This window comes from Arachis duranensis, chromosome 1 (assembly GCF_000817695.3).
Source record: "Arachis duranensis cultivar V14167 chromosome 1, aradu.V14167.gnm2.J7QH, whole genome shotgun sequence".
Classification (NCBI taxonomy): domain Eukaryota; kingdom Viridiplantae; phylum Streptophyta; class Magnoliopsida; order Fabales; family Fabaceae; genus Arachis; species Arachis duranensis.
In genome coordinates this window covers 103087487-103100752 of record NC_029772.3, presented here as the reverse complement: position 1 = coordinate 103100752, position 13266 = coordinate 103087487, and the positions used below count along the sequence as shown (strand labels likewise).

The 13266-nt window shown below is 34.8% G+C and overlaps 3 protein-coding genes and 1 non-coding gene across 6 annotated transcripts in view; 2 read left to right on the top strand and 2 right to left on the bottom strand.

The window, feature by feature from the left end:
• Positions 1-3572, top strand: part of LOC110276732 (uncharacterized) — a 19169-nt gene extending 15597 nt beyond the window's left edge. The window contains exon 4 of the mRNA XM_052252044.1: positions 1808-3572. Within this exon, the coding sequence (XP_052108004.1) occupies positions 1808-3572 (1765 nt within the window). The remainder of the gene's footprint in view (positions 1-1807) is intronic.
• A 2027-nt stretch (positions 3573-5599) lies between these two features.
• LOC107468852 (probable UDP-arabinopyranose mutase 2) lies at positions 5600-7324 on the top strand. Its single transcript, XM_016088228.3, has 3 exons — positions 5600-6001; positions 6119-6538; positions 6655-7324. The coding sequence occupies exons 1-3, from the start codon at positions 5681-5683 to the stop codon at positions 6988-6990; spliced, it is 1077 nt and encodes a 358-aa protein (XP_015943714.1). The 5' UTR covers positions 5600-5680; the 3' UTR covers positions 6991-7324.
• A 2012-nt stretch (positions 7325-9336) lies between these two features.
• TRNAD-GUC (transfer RNA aspartic acid (anticodon GUC)) lies at positions 9337-9408 on the bottom strand. The gene has a single exon. It is a non-coding gene; the product is annotated as a tRNA-Asp (tRNA).
• Positions 9409-9610: 202 nt separating this feature from the next.
• Positions 9611-13266, bottom strand: LOC107468861 (squamosa promoter-binding-like protein 6). Of its 3 annotated transcripts, none has more exons than XM_016088237.3 (4): positions 12021-13266; positions 11695-11834; positions 10069-10871; positions 9611-9777 (listed from the first exon to the last, which is right to left on the bottom strand). In XM_016088237.3, the coding sequence occupies exons 1-3, from the start codon at positions 12629-12631 to the stop codon at positions 10072-10074; spliced, it is 1551 nt and encodes a 516-aa protein (XP_015943723.1). In that variant the 5' UTR covers positions 12632-13266; the 3' UTR covers positions 9611-9777; positions 10069-10071. The 3 variants fall into 3 exon arrangements, with proteins under 3 accessions (XP_015943723.1, XP_015943731.1, XP_015943739.1); XM_016088245.3 differs by having other exon boundaries at positions 11701-11834; XM_016088253.3 differs by having other exon boundaries at positions 11743-11834; positions 12021-13264.

The window sequence follows — 13266 nt, the reverse complement described above, 5'->3', positions numbered from 1 at the left end:
TATTTTAAATTAATTAATGGTAGTAATTTATATAATTATATTATTAGAAGAAAGAAAATATTCTAATTTATTACTAATTATACTAAACGTAAATTATTCAAATTATACTAATTATACAAAATTATTTGTTTTTAAATTAGAGAATTAAATTAGCATATTATTCATTAATAATTTATTTTTTAATTTTAAAAGTATTATAATTAAATGAATTGACTCTGATTAAAAGGTAAATATATTAGTCTATTAAAAATGGTTTTTGTTGAGAATAAAATAATTTAAATTTTTTATTGTTAAAAATTTTGTAATTATTTAATATAGTTATTTTGAGATTTTATTTTTTCATATATTGAGTATGCTTTTATTTTGATGCTCTTTATTATACCATTAATTAATACTTTCTTTCCTAATCTTAAAAGCATTACACTTAAAAAAATATTTATATATTATTAAAGCTAGAATGCGTATAATAATGTTTTAAATTAATTAATAATAAAAATGTGTTTGATTATATTATTAGGAGAAACATATTATCCTAATTTATTACTAATTACACTAAATATAAATTATACTACAATCATACGTAATTATTTGTTATTAAATTAAAAAATTAGATTATTATATTATTAATTAATAATTTTTTTAATATTAAAAGTATTATAATTAAATACATAAACTCACTTTAAAGAATAAATATATTAATCTCATGATTAGTTTATTTTTAGATAATTATTTGTAATTTTGTTTATTAACTTATTGAGTATGATTTTATTTTGATCCTCTATTTTTTTTCACTTACACATGATATTTTAAAAGGGTACAACTATTAAAAAATTTATTTTTAATAATATTAAATATTTTTTAATTTTATTTTATATAAAATCGCAAATAAAATACTTTCACATTATGGCTATAAATAACGAAAGAAAATAGAATAAAGAATAAAACAAATATTAGTTGAATTGCTATAACTAGGATAAATTTTTGTAACTCATATGAGTCTTTCTCTCTTTAATTTCTCTCTCTATCTTTGTTATTTCTCCACCTACTCTATCTCTCTTATATATTATTATCAATGGCTAATTACAAATTTAACAATCAAAATATACAATATACAATATGATATTTTTTAATTACAATTAAAATTAAAATTAAAATTAAAACATAACTATATTATATTACTATTTAATAACTAAAATATGTGATGTGACACTGTTTTATTAAAGGTGTCATTAATGTATTATTATTTATTTATTTAGTATATATTATTAATTTTAGGGCAAATGACCAAATTAAAATAAAGAAGAGATTTGTTTACCAGATTACAACAATAGAGATATTGATACCTGAATGTCTTGATTCGTTTTCTATGTAAACCGTGAGAGCCAACCACAGTTTTTAGATACACATAAACCGTGGCTGGCAGGGAGGTTTTACATGTTGGAGATGCACAACGTAAACCGTGGTAGGCAGCCACGGTTTACTCTTTATTAGTGAAACTCAGAAACAACTAGAGGTAGCCACGGTTTATGAAGGAAAAGCATGAAACGTGGCTGGCAACCACGGTTTATGAAGGCCATCCAATGGGCATAAAACCCTGTAACCTAGAACGGTTTATGTATAATGAAAATCTATATATATTCGAGTGAGAATGTAGCTGCTGAGGAGATCATTATCACAATGTCAAGTGAAGAAGAGTGTGTTCTTGTCTTAGTGCATTGCTCTGGAAAAATAAAAAAAAAAAGCAAAAATATGGTGTGAAGTTCACTGATAGAGAACCGTTGAGTGTATTTGTTACTTCGTCAAACAGTTTGTCAGATTTGAAGAGCAGCATCTTGCAGAAGCTTGGGGTTTTTGGGAGCAAGTTTGTGAAGAAGATCTTCTACAAGATTCCCATCGCTGTAGTTTCCAGCGGTGTGATGTATGATACATTCGTGTTAGCGGCTGACGAAGATATTAGGGTTCTGTTTCATTGTGTAAGGAGTTTTCCTGAGGTCAGAATACACGAGTTGTATGCGAAGTTGGAGGTAACTCTGGATAGTTATGGGGCATCGGCTCCTGTTCATAGCTCGACTGCCGCAGGCGGTGCGTCTTGCTCGGTGCCAGCGATCCGGCCATCTGTTCCGCAGGTTGCCTCACCTTCCTTTGCGGCTGATCTGGTACCAACGGTGGCAGTTCGTACTGTACGTTCCCCTAATGAAGGGGTCATGCAGCAGGCATTTCTGGGGGAATCAGGTCGTGCCACAGATGATGAACTTCAAGGATTCGGGGAACCTGATCAAGTAGAGAATGCAATGCGGGACGATGACTCTGACCAGGAGCCTGTAAATATCTTTGGGGACAGCGATGATGACACCGGTGCTAATCCACATGCACAACAAGGTCCTTCAAGTTCCGGCAAACAGCATTACCCTCCACACTTCTCGACGCTAAACTTGGAGGCTCTGGGTGAACACCCGGCGGGAATTGCTACAGTTGGTGGATCGTCAACCAAATTTCAGATTGGGCAATCCTTCCAGAGTAAAGATGAAGCTGTTCTTAGTGTGAAGGACTATAGCATCCGTCGAGGTGTTGAGTACCGAGTGTTGGAATCGGACCATTTGAAGTATCATGGAAAGTGCAAGGATTTCGGCAAAAGTTGTAGTTGGCTGATTCGGATTTCGCTCCGAGCACGAAAGGGCACTTGGGAGGTTAGGAGGTACAACGGTCCCCACACTTGCTTAGCCACATCTATTTCCAGTGATCACCGTCAGCTTGATTACCACGTTATCTGTGCGAGGATTTTTCCGTTGGTTAGTGCGGATGCTGCAGTACCGATCAAGGTATTGCAACAAGCAACTGAAGTTGATTACGGCTTCAAGCCCAGTTACCGGAAGGTTTGGAAAGCAAAACAGAAGGCAGTTGCACAAATATATGGAGATTGGGAAGAGTCTTATGCCGAGTTGCCACGTTGGATGCTAGGAGTGGAGTTGACGATGCCCGGGACAGTTACTGTGTTACAGAAGTCTCCTGTTAGAGTTGTGGACCAGATTGATGAGTCAACAGTGTACTTTCATCGTCTGTTCTGGACATTTTCACCTTGCGTTGAGGCCTTCCAACATTGCAAGCCGCTTGTGAGTATTGATGGTACCCACTTGTATGGCGAATATGGAGGCACCTTACTGTTGGCGATTGCACAGGATGGGAACTCAAACATCCTCCCGATAGCATTCGCCCTTGTGGAGGGGGAAAATGCCGAGTCATGGGCTTTTTTCTTGTCCAACTTAAGAACACATGTGACTCTACAGGAGGGTATCCTTGTTATCTCAGACAGGCATAACGGTATCAAGTCTGCACTTGAGGATCCTGTGAATGGTTGGCTGCCCCCACGTGCTTATTGGGCGTACTGTATCCGTCATGTGGCAGCAAATTTCAGCCTTTCTTTTAAAGGTAAAGATGCGAGAAGAATGCTGGTTAATGCTGCGTACGCAAAAACTGAGGCGGAGTTCTATTACTGGTTCGACATCATGCGTACAGAGAATCCGGCCATGTGTGACTTAAATGGTATGCAATTTCCAAATGTTGTAATCTGGTAAAAGGATTCAACCAATTGTTTTAAATTGGTAAATTGCCCTTAATTTTATAATCAAAATGTATCACATATTACTCTCTCATTACAATTGAAATCAATTTTTTTTCTCCAAAATTAATGAGTTCTTTTCTCCTCTTTCTCTCTTTAATTTCTCTCTCTATCTTTATTATTTCTCTACATACCTACCTACTCTATCTCTCTTATATATTGATATTTCTCTCTTTAATTTCTTTCTCTATTTTTATTATTTCTCTATCTACTCTATCTCTCTTATATATCATTATCAATGGCTAATTATAAATTTAACAATCAAAATATGCAATATGACATTCTTTAATTATAATTAAAATTGAAATTTAAATATTAAAATTAAAATTAAAATATAACTATATTATATTACTATTTAACAACTAAAATATATCACATGATACTGATTTATTAAAGGTGTAATTAATGTATTATTTATTTATTTATTTATTATATATTACTAATTTTATAACCAAAATGTGTCACATGTCACTCTTTTATTACGATTGAAATCAAATCATTTTCTCCAAAATTAATGAATTTTTTTTCCTCTTTCTCTCTTTAATTTCTCTCTATCTTTGTTATTTCTCGACCTACTCTATCTCTCTTATATATCATTATCAATAACTAGTTACCAATTTAACAATCAAAATATGCAATATGACATTTTTAATTACAATTAAAATTGAAATTGAAATATTGAAATTAAAATTAAAATATAACTATATTATATTACTATTTAACAACTAAAATATATCACATGATACTGTTTTATTAAAATTGAGATAAAATATTTCTTCTAAAATTAATAGTTTTTTCCTCATTTCTCTTGTCTACTTCTCTTCCCTTCTTTATTTCTCTCTAAATTTTTCACTTTATATATAATTAAAAAGTCGATTATCTAATTTTTTTAAATATAAAAAGACCATGATCTTTTTGGTCGACAAAAATTTTTATGTCCTATGACTTTTTTTGCTATAATCTATAATATAAGTACAAAGCTGACATAATTTTAAAAGATTTATATTCCCGAAAACACTAATTTTACACTATTGTTTGATATTTATATAAATAATAAATATAAAATTATGAGTAATTACCTAAATTAGTCCCCAAGAATTTTAAAAGCGGATATTTTAATTCCCAAAAAATTAATACATAGATCAATCCCCAAGATTTTATTCCGACAGACAAATCAGTCCTCGGTATATTTTTCGGCAGAGTAATTACCCGGATCAGTCCCCAAGAATTTTAAAAACAGACATTTTAGTCCCAAAAAAATTAATGTATAAATCAATTTCTAACGTTTCTCTCTGTTAGACATAATAGTCCTCCGTTTAAAAATAAAATTAATTATTATTATTATTATTATTATTATTAATTGCACAATAATATTATACTATAATTTTTTGTATTTTTTAGACAAAAATAAATAAATTTATTTATTAGATTTTTATATTTTTTGGACAAAAATAATAATAAATTTATTCATTAGATTCTTGTTCAAAAAATATAAAAAATTATAATATAATATTATTATGCAATTAATAATAATATAATAATTATTATTATTTTATTTTATTTTATTTTTAGACGGAAGACTGTTATGTCTAACGAAGAGAAATGTTGGGGATTGATTTGTATATTAATTTTTTTTGGACTAAAATGTCCATTTTTAAAATCTTTGGGGACTGATATAGGTAATTACTCTGTCGGAAAATAAACTGGGGACTGATTTGTCTATTGGAATAAAACCTTAGAATTGATTTGTTAAATTTTTTTTAGACTAAAATGTCCGCTTTTAAAATCTTTTGAGGACTGATTTAGATAATTACTTTAAAATTATTTTATATAAATATAAATTAAATGCATTCTTTAAATAATTTAAAAAAAAAGAAAGAAAAAGTGAACGAGATCTGTAACACAGTGACACATGAATCCGCGTAGAGGCACGTGTCCACAAGGGCAGCTGGTTTTTCAAATACAAAAACCCCTCAAACCCCTCCCTGTGTTCCTCACACACACACCCCCTCTTCTCTTTTCTCTCCCTCTGTGTCTCCGATCTGATCTCTCAGAAATTTGAGAATGGCGTCGTCAGTGTTACCGACACCACTCCTGAAGGACGAACTTGACATCGTGATCCCAACCATCAGGAACCTGGACTTCCTTGAGATGTGGCGCCCCTTCTTCCAGCCCTACCACCTCATCATCATCCAAGACGGTGATCCTTCCAAGAAGATCAACGTCCCTGAAGGTTTCGATTACGAGCTTTACAACCGCAACGACATCAACCGCATCTTAGGCCCTAAGGCCTCTTGCATCTCCTTCAAGGACTCCGCTTGTCGCTGCTTCGGTTTCATGGTTTCCAAGAAGAAGTACATCTACACCATCGACGATGATTGCTTCGTAACTTCTCTATTCTCTTCTCAATTCTCTAGATCTGGAATATTTGGTCAACGATCTGTCAAGATACTTTGACTTTCGTTGAGATCTGTTTTTGACTAACGTGTGTTGTTGATTCAGGTTGCGAAGGATCCATCTGGGAAAGAAATCAATGCTCTGCAGCAGCACATTAAGAATCTTCTGAGTCCTTCAACACCATACTTCTTCAACACTCTGTATGATCCGTATGCAGAAGGCGCTGATTTCGTTCGCGGATATCCCTTTAGCCTCCGGGAGGGTGCCCCCACGGCGGTGTCTCATGGGCTTTGGCTCAACATTCCTGATTACGACGCTCCAACTCAGCTTGTGAAGCCTATGGAAAGGAACACTAGGTATGTGGATGCAGTTTTGACAATTCCAAAGGGAACCCTGTTTCCCATGTGTGGTATGAATTTGGCATTCGATCGCGAGCTGATTGGTCCGGCAATGTACTTTGGTCTTATGGGTGATGGACAACCCATTGGACGCTACGATGATATGTGGGCTGGTTGGTGCACAAAGGTATACCCTTATGATTTATTTATTGGCCGATTCTGTGTGTAGCTTTGAAATTCATGAATGTTAGCATTGTGATGTCAAATTTTGGGGTAATTAGAGTGTGTATGTTGATGATGCAGGTTATATGTGACCATTTGGGATTGGGGGTGAAGACAGGGTTACCCTACATTTGGCACAGCAAAGCCAGCAACCCATTTGTGAACCTCAAGAAGGAGTACAAAGGGATCTTCTGGCAAGAAGATCTTATCCCATTCTTCCAAGCTGTCTCTCTTCCAAAGGATTGCACCACTGTTCAGAAGTGCTACATTGAACTCTCCAAACAATTTAAGGAGAAGTTTGGAAAGGTTGATGATTACTTCAACAAGCTTGGAGATGCAATGGTCACATGGATTGAGGCTTGGGATGAACTTAACCCATCTGCTGCTGCTGCTTTGCCCAATGGTCCTGCAAAGTAAAATGTATCACTCAGATTTGTTCAGTGTTATAGTTCTGAAGCCTTTTTGCCTAGGATTTCTGCGGCTTAGTTTAAGTTTTTAGGCAGGGCAGAGGATAATGATATGGCGATAGGTATTTTCATTTTACTATTTTCTGAGGGGACCAGAGTCTAGAACAATAAGCGATTTCAATTTTCATGCCCTTTTAATTTATTACATATAGAGATTCTACCGGTTGGGTTTTGTCTTATTATTAGAGTATGTTAGCTCTTTTAATTGATAGTGAGATTCTGGTCCTTGGAATTTCTTGTCACAGTTGATTTATTTATGCCAAATGAATTATGGTTATTTATAATTGTTTTTTTTTAATGATGTCTTTTCTGAATCGTTTGGATGTTATTAAATTATTAACAAGTTTTTAGTGAAAAAAAATAAAATAAAATTCACTTAAAAAAGTAAAAAAAGAAACAAATTATTCTGAGAAGTCCATTCAAACGAACTCTATAAAATATAAATAGTGAAACAAGACGTACAAAACACGGACCATTCATCTCATTTTAAATTTAATCACAAGATAAGAGGCAATGGTATAAATTGATAAAGGAAAAACAATCATTTCTACCAATAAACTTTGGACTTTGGAACGCTGATAAAAATATTCATTAAAGAAGGAAACTAATGTATTCATCAAAGATAGATTTCGTACGACAAAAGTATCCAAATTTTAAATTTATATTAATATTTTAATAAAATTCCAAAATTATTCACACCATTATCTTCAACATCAATTCCCAACCATCTCTTCTTTCCCGCTCAAACTTTCACATCCTTCCATTACCACCACCTTAATCACCACTTTTTTTCTCTGCTATTCCATCACCGCTACCATGACGGCATTTCCATCTTTATGAACCCATCTCCAAAAAACTTGATCATCAACACAACCTCTTCAACTGGATCCCTCTCCCCCTTTTTCTTTCTCTCTTCTCAAATCCTGCGTCATCTTCGCCACGATCATCTTCGCCACGGTCAACGCCACACATCTCCATTGCCGTTGTGGTTATTGGAGTCATTTTTTGACTTGACAAGTATCCTAACATAGATATGATTGAAGATTTTTGAGAGAATTTGAACAATGAATACATTCAATTGGTTCAATTTGGATATAGATAAAAATAAATAAATTATTAGTTACAGGAGATTTGTTCAACTTTGTAAATTATATAATAAATTTTTAATTTGTACTGTTGTAAATATAGGACTTTTTTCCATGGAGTCCATGAGCTTGAAGTGGATCTAGGAGGAGTTGAATCGCATCACAGGAACGGACCTTGCGCGCTGGATCTCGGTTCAGTCTCGTTTCCAGAGCTTCTCCATCTTGTGGCGGCATTAGACGAGGTCTTGGCCGGAGGTATAGGTGATCTGTGCATGGGTTTAAGGTGGCGCTAGGGCCACCGTGGAGTTTGAGTGGCTGCAATTGAAGGTGGCACGTGGATTGTCTGGTTGCCTTGTTGTCATCTTTGTCAGCGTAAAAAGATGGCGGTAGTGGTGGTTAGTGGAGTAGTGAGAATAAATGGTGGTTAAGGTAGTAGCAATAGAGGTGTTTGAGATTTGGAAAAGAAGAAAAAAAAGCGTTGAAAATAATGATGGAATAATTTTAGAATTTTATTAAAGAGTCAACATAAATTTAAGATTTGGGTACTTTTGTCGTACGAAATTCATCTTTTTAATGAGTATTTTTGATGGATACGTTAGTTTCATTTTTTAATGAGTATTTTTGTCAGCGTTCGCAAAATTTATAGATACAAATGGTTATTTTTTGATGGATAAATCTTGTTGGTAGAATTGTCTAAATTTTTGGGAGAATAAAATGCTAATCGGAAATTCACCTTCAATTACCGACATATATGTAAAATCGGTGACCAATAACTTTTTCTTTTATTGGGATAGCTCATCAATAATTGGAACGGAAACAATGTGCACCGACGGTTTATTTCTTTTTTATTTTTCCAAACCATAATAATGTACAGTGTTCTCTCCTTAATATATTTATAAATGAAAAACAAAACGCCAAGAAGACAATTTATTTTAAAGCAATATGTTTATGTTTATTTTTTAACTGTAAAATCCGAATTGTTGGAGAAATAAAACCTGTTATTGTCATTAACAAAAAGGTTTTGGGCCAACCAATGATAAGTAAATTTGTCGGCACCTAAGGGAAAGAAAAGCCATAACTTTTGGGCCCTCTAAGCTGGCAGGGTTTGGTGAACTACCAGATTCCATGAGACAGTTTCCATTCAAATTTCGTGACCCAGACATTGTTTTGACTTCAACGTTAGCTATAAAATAAGGTTTGGAAAAATAAATCGCCGTTGCCGGGGATCGAACCCGGGTCGTCCGCGTGACAGGCGGAAATACTCACCACTATACTACAACGACTTTGTTGATGAAATTATCTCATAAACTATATTAATACTTTAATTAAACAATGCAAAAACAATAACAAACAATCATTATTTATAAAAACTGAATTTTGCTTAATGTGATATGTAGTTGTTACTTTTTAGTAATAAATAGTTGTACTTGATGGTTGAAGTATTTATAAAGAGATGAGAACGTTTTATGTATTGAAGCTGAAGGATTTTAATAGTAACATTTATAAAGACAAATAACGTGTTTTGTTTGGTCAGGTTACAAATGCAATGTTAAACAGCTTCTTGACCCAAATCAACGGAACCAAATTGTTACAAGTAGTTAGCACCAGATGAGAATGAGGTTAACGGCAGAGTTGTCTGTTGAATTGAATTCCTGCATCAATCGGAAAATGAAATCATTTAATCCTCTGAACTGTGACATGTTATGTCTACATATATACTCAACAGTCAACAATATAGAACATGGTATGTTTAAGAAAGATATGAATTGATTAAAAGATTTAATCTATCACTAGCCCCTGCAGTTTGGATATATTGATTTGCCACTGATCAAGAATGCGACAAAGATTTTATTTTTCCATTTTCCTCCGAATAAAACGAAATATTGCCGTGTGTCATGGCAAAGCAAAAGATAATGTAGTTTCCATGAAATAGCGTAACGTACCTCTTAAGTAATCCGGAGAGTGCAGGAAGAATCATTTTCTTGCTTAACCTGCAAGGACTGCCTTTGATGCTCGACTCGTTGAAGCTGCGACGACAGCTGTAGCAAGTCAATTGTTGCAACATCTTCACATGAAAGACGATCTCTAGCATTAGCAAAGTCTGAACCTTGGAAAATCCGGTCTGCCATTTCGAAGTTGACAATATTGTTATTGTCTGATATAAGTATAGGACTAAGCTGGCTTCCACTTGCAGGATTCAACGCCGATGGAAACCTATCGTACACTCGGCACGAAGAAGTTTGCGAGCTCATTCCTATCTTTTCAGAGACTTGACTTATGCTGCAAGGATGGCTGTGGCTGCTTGGACTAACCATGGGGGGAACAAAGGGAATTCCGGACGACTGGCCTGAAGAGTTCTGGGATTGAGATGACAGAAGAGAGAGAGCACAACACGAGTCCGAAATTCCCGACAATCCTTGAACAGTTGATGATGTATCGAAAAGATTGAAGTCGTCACTTCCTAAGGAGCTGTTCTGAAATAGTGGTCTTGACCCTGGATGTTGGGCTGCAATGACATGCTTATATTGGTTATTGTTTTCATAGAAGATGCTTTCAGTAGTAGTGGGTGTAGCACCACTCTCATGAAGAAAGGGAAATTGTTTTCCATTGTATGAAGGGAAAAGAGATCTTGACTCAGGATGCCAAAAATCGGACCCGTGTTTCCAGAAGCTACTCATTCCGTATTTATCTGAATCCGAGGAGATGAAAGATGCCGACGATAGCATGGTTCCCTGGAATCTGCTATCTACAAGAACCACAAGAACTTCATAAAACTTCAAACCAAACAATTTTCCAGTAATATCACTTGACAACAGAAGTAGACAAAATTGCTCACATTTCAGAATCTATAAGTAAATCAATCTGCTCAATAATCCATAAGTTTATGAATATTAAAACAACTTGAAACTCAAATTGCTTCAGTTTATTTTCTTTTACCTCCTTTATAATAGAATTGAGAAAATGGATGCAAAAAGTATATTATGTGTATGTGTGCACATGCAAGTGTGTGAGTATCATCATTAGTGATACAATCAAACGACGTAAAATCTAGAAATTGTTTACTAATAATAAGGATTCATTTTGTGATTAAACAGGGAAAAAATAAATAGTTTTTAAGATGAAATACCATTCAAAGGTGTGTGGAGACAGAAAAACATTCCCCTCAGCACCAATATTTTTGTTGAAAAATTCAGATATGGTTCACATCCATCACAAAAACACCACATAATCCTAATTAAAAAGACAAGTTCATGTGCTGTGGATGTACTTCCAAGTTCCAATTGAGAGAATCGGCATTAAAAAATCAGCATCTTCTTTTTGTGGTTTAGAAGCAGGACACCTTTTGACTAAAAAGGACAACAAACATTTCACTCATTTTTAATGAGGCTGTATAAGCTTATTAAAGGAAGCTTTTGAAAAGGCGGACGCCAACAAAGAAAGGGAACCGGATTTTCAAACAAAAGATTCTATATCTTTAAGCGCAAAATAGTGTTAGAGTTCAGTACTCAAGCACATGAAGAATCCAACAAAGCTATATCACTATCTAGTTTCCGAATATATACTGTTACCACTACCACATGGATGAAGCAACCTCGCAGCCTTTCCAGAGTGAATACCTGCTTGTGGTTTTCTTCGCCGTTCGTTATGTCCTGCAAGGCGTTTGCGACAGCTGCGCTTACCATCATCGAATTCAGCCAGCAAATGAAACCTGGTTAACAAGCTAAACATTAAACATAGGGATATACAACACAACAAAGCTTCTTATCTAAGTTAATATTTAATAAGCATAGTCATGAAAGCAAAAGCAGATCAAGCTATTCAAACCCATCAGACATACAAATCAAGAATTAAAGAACTATATTTCGAAAGATTAAAGCTCGAAAAATTGACCAACCTACTACATTGCTGACAAAACCTTTGCTCAATGCCATTGACTATAACTACGGCAGTCTTGGAATGAACCTCACAAACTTTGTGTCTCTTGTGGTAATCTTTAGAGGAGCTGAGATCCTTGTTACAGCCATAGACTTGGCAGTAAGAAGTCTGCGAGTGCAAACCCAAAGAGCCTCGCGGTCTCTTCGGGGCCGTGGACGACACAGAAGAACACAAAACAGGTGCTCCTTTGGAAAATGATGCAACATTAACATCAGCATGATCAGCAAATCTTCCAAGCTTCAAATCAATGAGGGAATCACGGCCACTACTGGAGTCCACAACAGTAGTAGTAGTTGTAATAGTACTATTACTACTACTTGTGATTCTTCCACCATGTCCACTACCTCCAATTAGATCATTAAACAATGGTTTCCCCAACAGTTCAGGGAAACCAAGTTCTTCAAAACATTGATTGTCAAAGCTAGAACATGGGGTTTTCAGTTCCCATCCAAGGAAGGAACTTTTGCTTCTCAAAAGGGTACTAGGAGGAGGAGGAGGTGCAGCAGAAAGTGCATCGTTGGAGACATACCCCTTATCTTCTTCAGTAACATAATCCCAAGAAGATTCCATTGCATGCGACAGAATCAATCAAGAGTATAAAAGAGAACAAACACCACACCACAGCAAACAATCCACCTTCAATGGAAACAGAAACAGTGTGCTACTGCTACTACTACAGTGTGTCGTGTAGAGAAAAAAGAAAATGGAAAACTCAGCTTGAATTTCGTTGCTGCAATAATAACCCTTAGAAGCTGAAAAAGCAGCTTTGAGGGAGGAACCACTGAAGAGTCTTGCAAAAAAGTAACAAGTGCCCACTAAAGAAAGACAGAAAAAGTTCACAAAATTACTCTACCTGAAGCTAAAAAACCTTTCTTTGAGCTCTTTGATTCATTGAAAACAAAAATAAAAACTTTTAGAAATAAAAAAAACCTCAAAGAAGTGAAAAACCAAGTCAAGAAAAGTCAAATAGAGGAACAAGGTAAAGGGTAGCAAGAAGTATGCAAGGTTAAGCAGAAGATAGAGGAGTCTGAAGGAGGCAAAAACAGAGTGAGTCCATGGAATTATACAGAAAGAGGAAAAAAGCATTTGAGTAAGTGAGGGAAAGGGGAAACAGCTACTTACCTGAATGATGAGAGAGAGAGAGAGAGAGAGAGAGAGAGAGAGAGAGAGAGAGAAGAGTGTACTTGTTTTGAAAGGGTCCCAAA